Genomic DNA, 18230 nt, shown 5'->3' on the forward strand with positions numbered 1-18230 from the left:
GTTTGTTGAATTCAGCAGAACTCACTAGTTCAACTAACATCAACTCTTAAGAACTTTCAGCTTCTCCTTTTTTGTGTTAAAATGTTGAAATAGGTAAACTATTGCTCTTATTCCCATTTCATGGACATATGTTGAATTTCCATGTCAATGGTAGACAAAAATAAAACAAAACAAAAACAACAACAAATCCCACCAACATGTAGAATGTTTTCTCCCATGAGGAAATGCTTCAACATTCCTGGTTTTTGTCTGTGTAGTGATCCTGGACTCCCATGTTATTTGACTGCATGATGAAGGCCACATGAGTCCGGAGGGTCTTCAGTAAAACGCTGTGCTGTGTTTTTGTACATGTCGTCTTACTGCAGCTGGCTGTGTTGTGACACAGGAGCGTGGGAAACCAAACCGGCACGGCAAACGAAATCCAGATCACAACGTAAGAGGCTGGAATGTTCACGTTTAAACTGTTGCCTCCATACATGTGACCTGTTTTAATAACTTACACTATTAGAATCTACTGTCAGTCCAGTACTGTGAAAGGAACCTACATCAGGTAACGCTGTGAGGTTTTAGTGTTTCATCCAGGTTCCATTAATTAGACTCACCATGTCCCTGGTTGCATCTTCTCTGTGTTTAGTTTCAAAGTTCTTTGTTAAATCTCTTTTCCCACTATGTTGATACTGCTGAGTTCTCTGCATTTGGGTCCTCAGCCATAACATATGTCAAAAGGAGCTAATTCTAAGTCTTATTCAGACGATACAAGCTTTTTGGCATTTTTAGTGTTTTCTAACATTCGCTGACAAAACGACCTCCTTGAAGGTTCCATTCTTTTCAGCCAGTTTCCACAGCCAGCGTCTTGTTAAAGGCTCTGTCCATTTCAGATCACGCAGCCTCCAAATGTGGACGAATGTGGAGTTGTATTATTATTTTCTTGTGCTTCAATTAATTAGTTTTTTTCTTCCTTTCCTTCCATCTGTCTTACATTTATAGCCTCAGCTAGTTTGCAACGTACGTCCCCTTTCACGTGAACGCCGATGCAGGAAGGTTTGACGGATGATTTACAAGAAAATTAGGAGTGAGTCATATTTGGTGGAGGCAAGTGTTCAGGCACTGCCAGTCCTCTGGGTTATAATTTGCTTTTGTTAAAGGAACATGGCACCAAGACAGAGGGCAGCTCTCTGGGCACAGCTGAAGCCAGATCCATTAAATTAAAAAGGGAAAGGATAAAATTTGATAGTTAGTCTTGGATCGATTAAGAACTTCAGGTTTGCGGTTCTAAAGCTGAATTGAATATTTGATCACTTTTTCCTCCCAGTTTTTACTGGAATTCAGAAGCCATATAGTTTAAGACTGTTTAAGACCATTCTGAATTAAATTTAAGACCTATACTACAACAGAAATGTTCAAAAGAAAATGTGAGCTTTTAAATAATAGTAATGGTAAGATTTCTTGCACAGAGTGAATGTAGCATCGTATGGGTTGGAAACGGAAGTGAGCCAGTGGAAAAGATGAACGTCATCAAGCAAACCAGCGATAAAGTTACACACAAAAAGCTAGCTGACAAGGGGATGTTAGCAGCTAGTTAGCCGTAGCTCCCACCGCCTCGAGTCAGAAAATGCAAAGGAGATATCTATCTGTACGTGACTTAAACGTTTGTCTGACAGAAAATTTCAGGAGAAAAACAAACTATATAAACTGTACAAGATTAAATAATCCTGCAAACAAGATTTAAGACCAACTTACACGTTGACATAAATGTAAGACTTTTTAAAGTACTTAAATTTAAAATGTTGTTTTATCTACACATAAAATAACATCAGAATCAATGTAGCGGAGCAACACAGAACATGCCTTTTCATTGCAAACATTTTTCCTCTTAACAGTTTGTGCTTCTTTCTACACCGAGCAGACCAGCAGGAATCAGAAACGTTAGCTTATCAGCTCCGTTAAAAGCACACACCAGGTGGGGTTTTCATCCAAACAAAGCTACATTCTGTGATTCTTATCTATCGGCTTCCCTTGGTTGAGCTGAACGCAAGTGTGTGCGTATGTGTGTGTGTGTGTGTGAGCGTGTACGTGTTGCCCTTCTTTTTTCCAAGGAAAACAAACAAATTCGACCACATTCCAGCTGCCTCCGACACGCTCACAGAGGTAGTCCTGTGTACATCCGAGTGCAAACACATTCAGTGCGTCTGAATTTAGGTGAGATGAAGAATGTCAGGGCGGGGGAACTGACGGCCGTTCCTCAGCCTGTCACGACCTTCCACTGGCTGCTGAGTTTGTGTGTGACAGTGCAAAGTCTGCTGAGTCTCCTGAAAAGTATTGTAGTCACATGACGTTACAGATATAGCGGAAATTTTACAACAGGATGTTCAGCTGAAGAAGGCTGCAGTCTTGCAAAGCTCTCCGGGGGCGGAGGGAGTGGGAGGAGAGATTTGAGCTCTCAACACATATTATCAGAACTGCAATTAACAACCAGCTTTGAGACGTAATTACAGCGAACAAGCCCAGGCTGTGAGTCTCCTGGGTCTCTCTGGAAGGAGAATATTTCTCTGGCTGTGGCTGCAAACCTCAAGAAGGGGTTTCTCCATCTGCGCTAGTTCTTCCACACACATCTGGTTTAGTCATAAAAATCTGGCTTAAGGTACCTGGCAAAAGTATTTATACAACATTTTTGCATTTTTTTTAACACGACAGCCACAAACTTCAATGTACTTTCCTGGTGGGATTTCAAGTGAAAGTAAAGTTGTGCAGAAATGTGAGGTTGGGGGAATTGTGCACAATTTTCAAAATCTTTACAAATTAAAACTTGAAAGTTGTGGGTTGCTTTTTTATTCAACCACACAAACACCTAAACGTCAGAAGTTTGATGACATATCAAACTTAAATAAAAGCGATTAGGCCTGCCACAATAACAGTTATTGCAATAAATGATAAGAATGTTCTGAGACCATCTTCAACTAATATGATGGTAATAATAATGCAAAAATTAATTACCTTTAAATTCCAATGAACATTTAACACTGGAACTGGAAGACATCTTAAATATCCAACATAAATAAACAAAACAAATAAAGTAGATACTGAAGTCTCTGTAAACTAGTTGAGACCAACCAGACTGAAGGTTTTTGTCATCCAGACATGAGAAAAACAATCATGCAAATAGAAATTAAGGAGTTCATTTTAATTTATCATGCAATTAATTAATTTATTAGTTATTACGACAGGCCTCCCTAACCTGATACTGACCCTTTGTTTACTTGGTATCAGATCAATACCCCCAAACAGCAGTGAAAGACATTTAACTGTTAACACATACAACTATTACATGCTCTGATCTCATTGCCTGGGCCTTTGTAATGGTATTGTATCCATGTCAATTTCCTTTAATTATATGATAATTAAATAATTATTATATGCAGCTGAATCACCAAACAAAGGTAAAATCCAACATATATGAAAACATGAAAAAGCAGGTCAAGATTTCAAGCCTATTATTTGGTTCACTGTAGAAAGTAAAAGCTGAAGAATCATTATGACTCAAAATGTTTTGTAAGAAGCTCAAACCTTTATCAGCTATGATGGTATCAACATAAAAATCTAGAAAACAGTTTTTTCCCCCCCTACACTGCACACTTTTATTGAAGAGTACATGCAAACAAATGTGAGGCTTTTTCTGTCCTCTGTAAGAAATAAAAATCTGAGATTTGTGTTTGATACGAATGTAGTGGTTTGAACCTTTAAACTGCAGCAGCTAACGCAGCCGCTTCAGGCCATTTCTTTACCTTAAGCTGCCCGAGGCAACAACACAGATGAGCGGCTAAACATTTGGTCAAGAAAATGAAAAAGGAAATCCCTCTTGACATGAACAATTTCTACAACCATCATCTTAAAACAGCAAGCTAAGCTAAATCTGATCCTCCTAATCAATGCACGTTATTTAGCCTCCCATGTTCTCAAGTTATATTCAACTGAAACACTTTCTAATCTCTCACTCTGACAAGCCGCTAAATGCTCCGTATAACAGAGGAAGTATGCTGGTAATATTATGACTATCTGTGCGAGCAGAGACATGTTTCACAACGCTCAGTCGCAAGCTAGCTCACTGCTGCAGTCCTGGTAGAAACAAGAAGAGTAGAGTTGGAACAACAACAACAAAAAAAGCTTTAAAAAAAATCTAAAGTTTGGACCGGTAAACTTGTTCCTCTTAAAAGAGTAGAGGAAGTGTTCAGCCAGCTGACTGGCAACACACATCAAAGCTCACATTCATGTACATGAAGCCCAAGCATCAACTCCAGTTAGCAGGAAACTGTGGTGAAAAAAAAATGCCTCCAGGTACTTCTGGTTTGTTTTAGAACATGTATTTCTTGTAGAAAAGTTGTTACCTGACTCTGAATTGATGCAACTCTAACCTGAAGTGCATAAAACAAGAGAATATTGTGTTTATTTTGTTTATTAAACTGAGAAGAAGCACAAATAAAAAAATAAGCATGACTCAGCAGCCTGCAGAAACACCTCCTGAGTCAGTAATGTGAGGCAGTCATCGTCTCTGTTATGCTACAAGACCTTCGTATCTCTTGTTTTCGAAGCATCGTTCAGTTTCACAACATTTATTTCTACACAGTTTTTCCGTTGAGTCTGAGGAGTCTGGGTTTTTCTTCTTCAGTCATCCTGCTCTACCGTCCCACTGAGTGACCCAGTTTGGGCCGAGCTTTAACTTTCAGACATGGTCTTGACATACAGGAAATTCGTGGTCAACTCAATGACGGCAAGGGCTTCAAAATGAGCCCACAGCATGAGTCCTCCACCACCATGCATTGTGTTTGTGCCAATATGCTTCGTTTGGTTTTTCCAAACGTGAAGCTGTGTACTTTGATCAAATATAACATAATAATTCTGCTCTCATCTTTCCAAAGGACATCTTAGTTCATTCAGATCATGGCTCTAACTGGATGCAAACAAGTGCCAGGACTATCTTTAATGTCATACATATATGGGACAGAGATGTGGGTGATTTTTTTTTCCGTCTCACTGTGGCTCAATAATTTTATTGTGCAGAAATGTCAAAGGATAACAGAACGGCTTCATGGAGCCACTTTTAATAAGTTCAAGCCTCGTGGCGTTAACCTTGTGGTTTCATGACATGTCATTGTCATGAAAAATGACAATGACATGTTCTTTTAGACAAGACTTCAGCAAGCTTGACCTGCACACATGCAAAATCTTATCAAGTATTTTGGTCTAGTTTCTAGTGCAACAATATCTTAGTTACTTGAAATAAAACCAACTTATAACTAACTTCCCACAGGAAAATGTTTTGTTCTACTGGCAGATTTTTTCACGTATAACTAGTATTTCTTTCCTCAGTGTTGTGGGATTACTGACTTAAAACAAGCTGCTACATCTTGCTGGAAAGTTACTTGTTTTGTCTTATTTCAAGGGATAAGATATTTTCAGTAGAAACTAGACACTTTAAGCATTGATCCAGTAAGACTTCACAAACCCAAGTCATGCTGCTAGGTTTTGCTCTTGGCAATACTTGCACTATTTTTCAAGTTGTTCAGTTCATTAATTTTTTAAATGAGCATTAATTTTGCTCATTTTCAAAATTAATGTTTGCTTGTCAGCAAACATTCATTAAGGAATGCTATGTTATTGCATTTTAGGCATTATTTTAAAAAAGAGCTGAATAATGTGTTTATTTATATTTTTTTAATATTGTATAAGCTGAGATGGATTAATGAAAAATCTGCATAATGTACAAATTTAGTTTATCCAATCAAGTGATTAATCATCAGAATTAATCACTTAATTCTGATGATTAGTTGATCATATTTTTCCAGAGTACATTTCCGAACCCCTCTTTACTCCTATTACATGTGCAAGTCAGTTGCGTTATGTCTCTGTCAACTTTGGACAACTACAGACTCAAAGATTTGCTGCTTTTTCAAACTGGAGAGCATTTGTGAGCATCAATTTTTAAGGCTTCCGACAGACTGGCCTGGACTTTGACTGGGACATTCTAACAGATAATATTTTGATCCGTTCTGACCTCACCCCTGTCTAAAGTCTGCTGCAGCCTCCAACGCCTTTTCTTGCTCCATCCATCTTTCCATAAACTTTAAACAGCTTTCCTGTCCACAAGGTTTGAAGTTGAGCCATACTGTTTCTGCTCCACAACATTCTCCCTGACCTGTTTACCCAAATTTCAGAGTCTTCTAACGTGTAAAATGTACTTTTTAATGACCTGTAAGGTAGAGACTGGAGGACAGCAAACACCAACTGACCTTGATTGGGTCTGTGCTGAAGCAAATCTTTCTGCTGGGCGGCGGGGCCTCCTCTTCTTCGGGGAGACCGGGCATCTCGGAGCAACTGCTCTCCGGCTGATATGCCTCCTCGTCTTCTTCGTCATCCTCGTCATCCAGCTGGCTTCCCCCTGAATCCTCCTCGCCGATTCCGCTGTAAGCACTGATTTCTATGAGATCTCCCTCCGAGTAATCCTCCCTGCGCGAGCCGTCCTCGTCGTTCTCGTCCTCTTCTGCTTCCCTCCATTCAGAGTCTTCTCTCTCGCCGGAGGAAGGCGGAGGTTCTTTCTCCCGATTTTCTAGTGAAACATGAACCTCAGCCTGCACCAACGTTCCTCCGGTTCCCTCATTGGACACGTCCTTTTCTTTGGCCTGGGACTCCACCATAGTTGAATCCGTTTCTTCGCTTCCTTCCACCTGGGACTCAGATTTTGCCTCAAATGAGGCTGACGTTACAGTCACTGTAATCGAAGGCGTTGATGAGTTTAAGTAGTGGTCTAATGACAGTCCAAACCCATCGTTTTCTTGGCATGTAGCCTGTCCTGCAGCGCTCCTTTGTACAGAACCTGCTGCTTCCGGTGGCACAGCTGCTGTGGTGTTTGTTGTTTCTGCTGTTATCTCCTTTTTGGCCTCCTTACCAACAGAATGTGCCTTTGAATGCAAGAAAGATCTGTTTTAACTCAGTTAATTCAAAGGGGTTTTTTTTTATGCAAGTGTTCAACACTTTTTACCTTTTTTTCAGCTGCATCTCCTTTAGCTGGAGGTTTGGGTTTTGGCGCTAAGGCAGGGGCTGACCGACGCTGGGGGAGGTAGAGGTTGTTTTGCACGTCACCCTTTTCAAACGCCGCGCTGAGCTGGCTCACAGTGGGGCTGACCGCCTCACTCGGGCCAACCGAAGCCGCAGCAGACGGAAGGGTAGCAGGACTGGGTGCTGGAGGATCGTCCAGTCGGTCCAGAGCTTCTGTTGACCCGTTAAAGCGGGCCACAACGTCTAGACGGCTGTCCTGAAAGCCCGAAGCACGCTCCTTTTTCAGCAAGATGCGGTTGGTAGCGGCTTGCTTCTCCTGACAAAGAAACACCAATCAGTATCAAACCTTAGGGCAAGCGGATTAGAGGAAGTCGACATATTGAGGAACTTACCTGTAGAGTTCGTTGTTCAAAGATTCGCCTGGTCTCCTGGAGCTTGGACAGACCAAAAGATGAGTTTCCACCTTCTGATCCTGTTTTAGAGTCAAACCTGTTGACTCTCTCTGAGACTGAATCTCCAAGTTTCAGCAAGGCGCTGTGGTTGACATTCTCATTGAGACTTGAGGCCCTTGGAATCGATAATTTCAGTGCCTCTTCCTTACCTACAAATGACAAATGATTAACTAAACAAATAGTTTAAAACAACCTAATCAGGATGTGCCCCTGAAGGAGCCTGCTTACCTAACATTTTGGCACCATCCTCTTCATCACCTGGAGACTGCATCTGCATGAACATGTTCTTGATGCGGTGGACGTTGGACCCGTACCGCTTGCCCCTTCCAGTCGGGCGGGGGAGAAGGGGAGGTTTGGAGCCAGGGTTGGGAGCTCCGTTGGCGGCATTGTTGAGGTGGTCGGTGGCCTTCTTCAGAGCCGCTAGCCCCGCCTCGTAGGCATTGCGGTGAGGCGAGGGACTCCGCAGGTTGGAACCGCCGTTGTTCCCACCAGAGGCCCCGTTCCCCCCTGTGGCCGATGGGGGTTCAGTCTTCATCATTTTTGGTAAGTCAAAAGCCCCTGGGTGAACGGCAGATTAACAGGGATAAAGGGGGCCACATCCTGGTGCTGCTTTACATTCGCCTCCTGTAAACAGAGCAATGACAGCTGTTGATATGTGTCAGGTAATTTTGCTGTGGGTCAGTTTGCCCCTTCGCTGTTTGGTATCTATACTTTGCCATTTTGTCCCCTCCATATTTTATTTCCTACTCATAAACCAACAACATTGTACCCAGGAAGTTATACTTGGGCTGGACAATAAATCAATAAGAATATACATTGCGATAGCAACGTGGTCGGTATCAATAAATAATACATCTGATCCAGATCTCTGGATCAAATGTATTACTCTGATCCAGATCCGCGCAGCATTCTGGGGAATGTAGGCATAGGAAAGTCTTTAGCTGCTCAACCTCACGGTTGGTGGCATCAGCTAAACTCACTGACTCACTTTTTACGTAAGTGCAACAACTAGTTGAGTAACTCGTGGTTACCTAGCAACAACTAGTTGAGTAACTCATGGTTACCTAGCAACAACTAGTTGAGTAATTTGTGGTTACCTAGCAACAACCTATTGAGTAACTTGCGCAGCAGCAGTTTCATTTAAAGTTTTGTGCCTCATAGCTGCTGGAGCAAAAACTGTCGATAACAGAAGAAAGGTCACGCCACCAGTTTGAGAGTATTTCAGATATTGAAAACAAAAATGAATCAGTAATTATTGATATCGGCCAATGCAGATTCTTATATCATGATTTGTTTTTCAGCCATATCCTCCAGCCCTAAGTTATGTTACTTCATTGTTACTTCATTGTCAGAAATTTTAGTACATAATGCAGATCAAGCTTTATAGAAACGCTCAAATTTCTCAAATAATTTCACTTATTTTCTGTTATCTGAAGACTTACACTTCATTCGTCTATTTTGGTTCTGATCCCAGTTTGGGCCAGTCGACTCTTTCAGAAAATGACGTCTGAAAAGCTGAGAATATAAGGCTAGGGAATAGATCCATAGAAACACAACAACAGATGATGAGTTGGTTATAGAAAATAACTTCAAGCCATTTATTGTATAAAACGTTTTTTTGTTGTTGTTTTTTTTATGAAGATCAACACAATGACCAAAACCACAAGGGTATAAAATGGCAAAAGCGGCAAAAAGACCAACCCCTATTTGTTTTGTTAGAATATTTCTAATGACAAAACACAATGCTTTACATTGTCATTTTTCATAAAACATAAACAAAAACAATAAAAACATCTATAAAGAACAAAACAGAGGGTCCTCTAAACATGGCACAATTACAGCTGCCCCTGTCTGTTCTGTACACCATTTCTGAGTGACGGAGACAATCGGCTTGGATTCTTATTCTTGTATGATGCATGAGATGTTAATCAAGGTTTTGAAAGTTATGTCTTCAAAACCGTTAAGATTTTACGTCATACCGTATTTATGGCTAGAAGAGAAAACATGATAATTTTTTGCGGATTATGTATAGATACAAAAAATGCAAAGTTGGCTGTTCAGAAATATTTTGGATTGCATAAAAAACGGACGGTCATGATGTGGAAACTAAGATGCACCAGTCATCACTCTTAAAATGTTAGTGCTGTATTCAGATGGCAGTTGGTCAGAAACCAGTGGCGTAATATCTACATAATAACTGCCTGAAAGCTGACTGAGCAGATAGTCTGACTGCTTAACCTATGTCTTTTATAACAATAGAGAACATTATTATGAATGCAGTCATCAATTTCTTTTTACTTTTAGCTGCAGTAGACATTTCTGTTGTAGAGAACAGCAATGAAATTATGTCCTGTAATTTTGTTTATAGTTTTAGCAGAAATTGTGTCAAACTGATATATTCACAGAAGGTAAGAATCACATAATGAATGTGGACTAAATGATTCAAAAGGTAATCCGTCAGACAAATACATGGCTGCTTGTCATTGTGATAATCCTTTCACAAAATGTATATTCTGGAGACTCCGATGACCTTTTTAATAGTTAAAAGGATGAATCTCATTTTTTTCAGCCGTGTCTGTGGGATTTGTGTGAAAAATCACAGCTGAGGTGTGAGGATTCATACCACCAGTGAGTCTAAACTGGACATATAACATAAATTTGCTCTAAATTTGACATACTTAACAAGAACAGTGCCAAAGAGGCACTGTCTGAGAGCTGTCCAAAAAACTGAACTGGTCTTGCAGGTTCTCAATCAATGGAGTGGAAATGGTGGTGATGATGTCACCAATACAGACTGTATTTGGGTCATGTTTCATCACACTACTGAAAAAAAAAAAAACATCCATAAAAAGTCTTAAATTCATCTATCTAAAATAAAGGCCTTAATCAGTTTAAATCAGTTTAAAAAAGTAAGTTGATATGTAAATATGTTAACCACAGGTCTTACATTTTGTTGTGACTGGACTATTTTATCTTGTGTGATTTCATACATGTACATTTTTTTCTTATGGAACTTTCCTTTCAGGCAAAAGTTTGAGTCATGCCCAGACATATTCACTGTGTTCTGTGCCTCAAGGCAGTTGGAGCTACAGACAATTATTTGCTAATATCCTCTTGGTACCTAGCTACATAGCTTTTTTAACTTCTGTTGCTAACCCATACAAGGCTAAGTGCATTTTGCGCAAAGAAAACTTTTAAGCTTGGCACTACAGGGGTTATATGTAGCGTGAAAAGCATAGCACCACCTCCAAGAGCCACAAAGATTTAGCGTTTTCAGTGCCTCATTATCAAGATCCCTCAACCTCCCCTATATTTACAGTTTTTTCTATCTTAAAAATAATTCAACGTGGCATGAAAAAGACCTTAAAAAGTCTTTAATTGGACTTGCTGAAACTAGATATCTTGAGAAAGGCTGTGTGACATTTTGATGTCTTGATCAAACACAATTTTCTACTTACAGGTGGGTGATGCTGAGGTGTGCCAAGCAATTAATGATTTGACTTTTAATGTGGATGAAGAGACTGTAATGAAAATAGCTACCTGAGCAGATAGCCTCGCTAACTCATAAATTGCAGGGTTTACCCCAGAAAACCAGTGGTAGGGGTGCGAGGGCAGTCCACCAACACAATGTTTTGTGTAAAATCTTTTTATTTGTAAACGACAAAATTTCAAAGCTGCACCATCAGGCATCATAATTTGGAAATAACAGTGTGTGAGGCCAATGGACAAATGCAGGGACGGCACAATTGGTGCGCAAACCTTCGCATCCAGTTCAATGTGTCAACTATAAACCTAGCTTTATCCGTTTTTACTGTCTTTGTTACTGGTGTATAAAAAAAAACCCTAAATTGAAATAAACAAACAGTACTTAGCCTGTTGGGGTGGGCAAGTAAAGCCTGATGGCCCGCCAGGCTTATAACACCCTGAACTGTGCTTTTCTAGCATCTTTTTCAAGGTTATCATCTGTTACTGCTCAGTCTGTAGTTGTATTTACTGCAATCAAACTCATACAGGTGTATCTACAGATAAATTGCAGAACAATAAATAAGGCCAAGCATGTTTGTATGCCAGCTCATTGTAAACAGTGCTTAAAGGCGGTCTGGGGAATAGCAAGGAGTGTTTACGCTACTGTGGTCCCACAGCAGCTCCTGATGGCACTGCTGACACACATACACACTGCAACTGCAGTCTTGTGACACTTTTTTTTGGCCAAATAATGGATTCTTGCACACTGATCATGTGGAGCAAATATGATGCAAACAATCTTTACAGAGGCCTAGAGGAAAACACACACACACACACACACACACACACACACACACACACACATATGCATAGAAAAACACACAAAGAAAAGCAAACGGCTGCTCCGCGGCTCCTCGCCTCTTTCCTGTTATTGTTACCATGAAGCTGGTGGCTCCTGTTTTAGGTGAAAAACACGGGAGAACAAAAGCTGAATCCAGTAACCCCACCTCTGCGTGACTTTGGTGCATCTCTTCTTCATTGGTGAGGAAGAAACAACAAACTACAGCCGCAGTGGTCTCCCAAGAACAACTCCATCTGCCTCCTGCTGGGTTCCTAATTCCCTGTGGTTTGGAGCTGTTTCCTGCTATTCAGCCTGGATGATCACTCCTAATTGCGTCTTTGTTTTTCTTCCTGTTTAAAGATGGAGACTTTTGCTGTTTGGTGAGAGGCAGCTAGCAGAAATGTATGTCTAGGCCCCAGTTGGGGGTAGCAGAACGTGTAGAACCCGTCCAAGGATTGATGTGGCTCTAAACGGAATTCTATTAGAACCTGTAGACTTCCTTCAGTCTGAAGAACCTCCTTGCTACATGGAAACAGGCCAACCGACTGTGTCTCTGTGCAACCCCAGGTGTTTCATTTTAGTTGTTAAAATATATTTTTTACTCACACACATTAATTTGTATATGCTCAATAATGGGAACATTCTCAAAACACCAGCAGCTTCATTTTGGTAACAAATCCCACCTAAACATTTTGATAACAACCTAACTAAAAATATTGGTTAAGTCAAACGGACATACGTGTCATTCATTGTCAATAGCTGCCTCAAGGTTAAGAAGTTTAGCTTGCTAGCAAGTTAGCTATTCACTCTCAGAGAACAGTAAGGATGACATGTTTATATGTGTTGTGTTATGACTACATATGAATATAATTATAAAACCCGGTAACACTTTATTTGAAGGGGGTGAATAAGACTGACATGACACTGTCATAAACATGACATAACATCTGTAATGAACATCAATAAGCCTTCATGAATATTTATGACTGTTGTCATAAAGCGTCATTTGGTAAATTATGATACTTTTAATACAAAGTTGACATTATTCAAAATGTCTTTGTTATGACAAATTGACATTAACCAAGAAATCATTACTGATATAAATTTGTTATAAAAGTATTACTGATTGCACTGTAAAAATTAGGTAACTTTATGTTATTAAAGGTAAAGTTTAAACAGTAATGATTTCTTGGTTAATGTCAAGTTGTCATAACAAAGACATTTTGAATAATGTCAACTTTGTATTAAAAGTGTCATAATTTACCGAATGACGCTTTATGACAACAGTCATAAATATTCATGAAGACTGATTTATGTTTATGTCAGTGTCATGTCAGTCTTATTCACCCCCCTTCAAATAAAGTGTTACCTAAAATGCTAATAAAAGTTTGTCTGGCTGAGACTTGTGGTTGAGAAAGTTGACTTGTTGCAGCAAGAATTTAAGATTGGATCTAGATTTAACTCCTTTAGTGACAGTCACTTGCTAGCAAGCTAAGCGAACTAACTTTTACTAAGTTCTTTATGAAATTCTTTCTTAATGAAATAAGTCAGGATCAAAAGATCAAAACATTTTTGTTAAGAAGCAAACTGTTATATAATTACTTTACGATAAACTGATAAGCCTTTAGGTTTCTGCTGGATAAGACAAAACAAATAAGAATAGCTAACTCGCTACCAAGCTAAGCTACACTGACCTTGTCGTTGTCAATCAACAGCACAACTTCAGTGGTGAAAGTAAAAGGTTTTCATGTCACCTTGTTAGAGTAGATTAAAATTTCACTACTTCACAAATGCTTTTCTTATTTTTATATCTTCACACAAAGAATAAAACAACTTGCTAGCAAGTTTGACCTTAGCGCTTTTGCTAGACTATTTCTTAGCCACAAGCTTTATGACAGTTCTTGACTTTTACCAAGTTGATATCGTCATTCCTAATAAAAAAAACATAAAATCATATCGGTGATCTGTCTTTGCCTCTTTAAGTTCTAATCTACACCAAAATAAAATGTTTTTTTCTTGTTGCAGTGATTGAACTTAACACAAACTAATATGTTTGATTAAAATTGAATCAGTTTTAATGACTACTATTCAACATCCTCCAAAAGGTATCTGTATGATGTATGGGTTGTTTTACAAATTAATATATCAACTCAGTAAAAATTAAGAAATCCAAGAAGAATGGTAGAAAAAGTACTTGTGCTGGAGCGAGAATATAAGTTTAGATCCAACTTTACCTAATTAAGCGACAGTGCTAACGCTAAACTCAAACATATAGCAGGCTGAGCCTCTTAACAATGAGTCACTAGCTGCCAACGAACCACACATCTTAGCTGTGGTTGTCAAGGAAAACGTTTTACACGCCAGCTTGTTTACTAGTGATGTTTTATGCCCTTAACCACAACCCACTCATAGTTGCTGTTTTTTTTTACATGCTATAAAGTTAAATACTAACCAGACTAGATAAATTATATGGTCGGGATGTAACTCTGTAAAGTTACATCCCTTGAAGTTACGTAGTTGAGTGAGCACAATTTATAAACGGGTTTGAATCTAACTAACTACTTTTCTTTAGCTATTTTTTTATAATGTATCTTCCTAAATATCCATTAAAATAGAATTTCTATAAACCGCTGCACCAATTTCAGTGGTTAAATTCAAAACTGCTTCATCAATGTACAGGGCGGCACAGTTTAACTAATGCTAACTTGTGGGAAAAGGAATCAAGTACGAGCTTTCTTTCAGTAACAGGTGGGGGTGTGGGGGGATGTTCACTTTTAAGATTTTTACTGGAATCACATCAAATCACCACAACAAAATCTTTTGCAAAAAAACAAAAAAAAACAAAGGGCAAGATGGAAAACTATAGCGGTTGAGATTTATTTTAGTTGCTCTGATACAAATAAGACACGGGCTGCTTTTACTTCCTCTTTGTGATATTATCCGTTTATCCTGCAGTACCTATTGCAAATGCATGTGGATGTAATTATGCAAATTTGGCAATTATATCAGTTAGCAACTTTTACAGCAGCTATTAGCTATTTTTCCGACTGAGCAGTGTGCCACACTGGGGTTGAAGGCCTGAAGCAGCTACATAGTTCCCTTATGCCTTGGGCTGGCTCTGATTATGTGCTTAAACCTGTTTATTACATGCCATAAAAGCTGCAGTAAAAGCCCTGCTTCTGTCCCAGCACTTCCCTTTAATCAGTTCTTTCTGCTCTAGCGACTTCTGTCATCTAAATCCATGGATTCCAGCGCATAAGATTCTCTCTCTTATAGCATCTGATATCAGAGGATCCCGGCCTCCTCCAGCAGATGCCACGCGCACCGGGTGCAAGTCGCTTCAACACATCATCTTCCTCATCTTTCCCCACCTAATCTCTTCTGTCCTCCTCATCAAACATTTGGCAGCATCCCAAACACACACACACACACANCACACACACACACACACACACACACACACACACGCACACACACACACGCATGTGCATCTGGCCGGTCACATCTGTCTGCTTGCATCAGCAGCTCCGGTCACATCAGTGTTGTGTGTTTTTCTCCTGAGTGATGCCCGCACAGCATCTCCCCATCGCTGCTCGTCTGCGTGCGTCACAAACACGCAGCGTCCAACAGAAGGCGCATTATAGTAAACACAATGAGTCCGTCTATTCCCACGACAATCCCCGCATCTGTGCAGGAGACACCCGGGCCTGGACTGGTGCGGCTGGGAGGAAGCTCCTGCTGCTGCCGCTGGTCAGGATGTTTGTAGAGGCACTTCTTTATATATATGTATACCTACGTATATTTTCCCAACTGTGCATAATGTATTTGTTACTTTCAGTTACATCGCTAAATATGTGTGTTGAAAAATAGAAAAATACATATATTTTTTTTATTTTATAGTTCAATTTTGATTTTAATTCGAGCATTTTAATACTTATCATTTGAGCCGAATGGATTAAGAAACAATGTCTGGTTCATCTACATCCTCAGTGACAACCATCTCTGCTGGGGAGGCTAAAAATGTCAAATTGCTGATTTTCATAATGGAGTTTGGCGGGGGCGCGTTTGTACAGGCGAGCGGACGTTCCGGATGTGCGCTCGCGCTGTGATTTTTCGGTCCGCCCGGTTCGGTCACGAGCAGCGGAGGCCCAGCCAGAGCTGCGGCCGAATAATTCGGTGTCACCGGCTGCTTTGGGAGCCGGAGGCAGACGGTCAGCAGGCCCCGCTGGGTGTCTGCTGCTGAGCTACTGCGCTGCTTCCTTCCTGCAGCTTCCCCCCTTCGTCACCTCCACCCTCCCCTTCTGCCGCTGGCAAACAGCACATTTCAAAAGCGGGACGAAAAAAAGAAAAAAGAAAAGAAAAACACCGAGCCGGAAGGTGACCCGTTCCGCCGCAAGTCATACCTGGTAATCCAGTTAGTTGGAGCAAACCCGGTGTCCGTTATGATCTGGAGCGGAGACAGCCCATTGTCCTGCTGTTGTCGCTGATTCCTCCTGTGAGTGCCTGCCTCCTCGCTGCTCCTCCTCCTCCTTTCGCTCATCATCTGTTTTCCTCCATCCCTTTCTCCCCACCTCACATTTCCCTCCTCCTTTCTCCTTCTTGATCAGGGGGGCCTCCACAAAGTTCGTAAAGAACTGGCCAGATGGCGGACACTAATTATAATCTTGGTGTGGCACCAGGGCCCGTCCAAAATTGTTTGAGGGCGGAAGTGGAATCGAAATTGGGGCCCCAAGTTCACCTCAACCGCTGCTATGTTTACATAAATGGCAACCAGCCTGCCTCACAAATAGAAAATTATAAGACAATTAAACATTTTTGAATGTAATAATTATTTGTCTATTATAGATAAATTCAATTCAATTAAAAATACGTCATTGATCCCCATGGGAAATTAATTAACAGAATTAAATTGAACACATCTTAAAAAATATATACATATTTTGAAATTCTAAGACTTTTTTTCTCATATAAAGATCAACTTCTACTAACTCAGTTTTAAAGGCTATATAATCAGATCAGGGGTCTCAAACCTGAGGCTCCGGAGACAACAAATGTTTTTAGATACAGATATAATAACAAATGTGGGGTTTTATTATTAATCTTTTCTTCATGGAATAATTGCAATGAATTTCCACAACAGTCGATGCATAGATCTGTGTTTTGGTGTGATTTTTTAATCTTTTAATTTTTTATATGTGTCTGTGAAAAATAGAAATAAATCTGTGGTTCTTTAAAAATGACAACAAAATTGTCATAGTAGATATGTTTTTGCCAACAAGTCACGTAACATTTGTAGCTCTAATGAATTTTATTTCACCGTATGGAGGGTGAAAGCACTCTTTGGATTGTAAGGTTGCTTGAATATAAAATAAACAGCAAACATATACTTTTTTTTTTTTTCTCCTGTCTTACTCATTTGGTCCGGCAACTGCATTTGCTGCAGTGCTAAACAACAGCTTAACTTGCTTTTGGCTTGGACCGGCTCTGGTTTCACAGAGAAACTCCCATTTGTAACAGAATTTAGGGAATTTTATTAAAGATTTCTGGTTAGGATTTCATTTAAACCTTTTTCAATGTGTTTTTATGTGACATGCTAGAAGATTCCATCAGAAACGTCCTCGGTCCAAGACATAGAATTTTAAAGCTTGCATCCTTTTAGTGCAACTTCTCTGAATATTATGGCTTTATTCTCGTAATTTAATTTTGTTTTCTTAGCATGGCCCTGTAGCTCCATCGGCTGCCTGACCTTTTATTGTTTTGGAGCAGAAGATAGACGGATACGAACCGTTAGTTTTAAAGGCTGCAGCAGTGTTTCAGCGCCATCTGCTGGCCAAATACATGAAGCGCTGTTCGAGTTCAGTTCGACGGGTGAGAAGTCCAAACATGAAAGTAAATGCGGACAGAAGGCAGCCTGAATATTCCGCCTCCTGCGGTCTGAAGTCAGGACCAAGAGCCAAAGCAGAGCAGCTGGCCCCTCACCGTCCAGACAAAGGGCCGGGGCCCCTCATCGGGTCGAGTGCTCTGGAAGAAAGAAAGACAAAAACAGAGGGAAATGATAAAATGTTACAATTAGTTTAACACAGGTAGGAAATGGACTGTACATGTTAATCAACGTAATAATGTTCAATGCAAAAACATGAAAGTCGTCGGATTCGAATTTATACAACAAATGTCTTTTTTTTTCCCTTTTTGTTAATTTTTCATAAGTTCCCAGATTTTTTAAATTGGCATTTTAATATGAAAGCAGAATTGTTCGTAATAAAAATGTACCAGCAGAGACTTACAGGCTGCCCTGGTACAACATCTCATGTGGGCACTTTGATATAATTATTATGTTTCAGTGTTTAATTTAACCGCTTAGAGCTGTAGTAATCAAATGTGGCCAGAGGAGGGCAGCACAGTGACGTTTTTCCCAAGTAGTG

General features: G+C 40.0%; 1 protein-coding gene across 2 annotated transcripts in view; it reads right to left on the reverse strand.

Moving 5' to 3' along the window:
- LOC103152596 (neurabin-2-like) overlaps positions 1 to 16466 on the reverse strand; it is a 27202-nt gene extending 10736 nt beyond the window's left edge. The window contains exons 1-5 of one of the 2 annotated variants that reach the window (XM_007573133.2): positions 16212 to 16442; positions 7731 to 8126; positions 7443 to 7651; positions 7034 to 7366; positions 6285 to 6953 (exon numbers count right to left, since the gene is read on the reverse strand). In XM_007573133.2, the coding sequence (XP_007573195.1) occupies positions 6285 to 6953; positions 7034 to 7366; positions 7443 to 7651; positions 7731 to 8040 (1521 nt within the window). In that variant the 5' untranslated portion in view covers positions 8041 to 8126; positions 16212 to 16442. Of the gene's footprint in view, positions 1 to 6284; positions 6954 to 7033; positions 7367 to 7442; positions 7652 to 7730; positions 8127 to 16211 lie in introns of both variants that reach the window. The other variant, XM_007573134.2, reaches the window with a different exon arrangement.
- Between the last annotated feature and the right edge of the window lie 1764 nt (positions 16467 to 18230).

Source organism: Poecilia formosa, unplaced genomic scaffold (assembly GCF_000485575.1).
Source record: "Poecilia formosa unplaced genomic scaffold, Poecilia_formosa-5.1.2 Scaffold319, whole genome shotgun sequence".
Classification (NCBI taxonomy): domain Eukaryota; kingdom Metazoa; phylum Chordata; class Actinopteri; order Cyprinodontiformes; family Poeciliidae; genus Poecilia; species Poecilia formosa.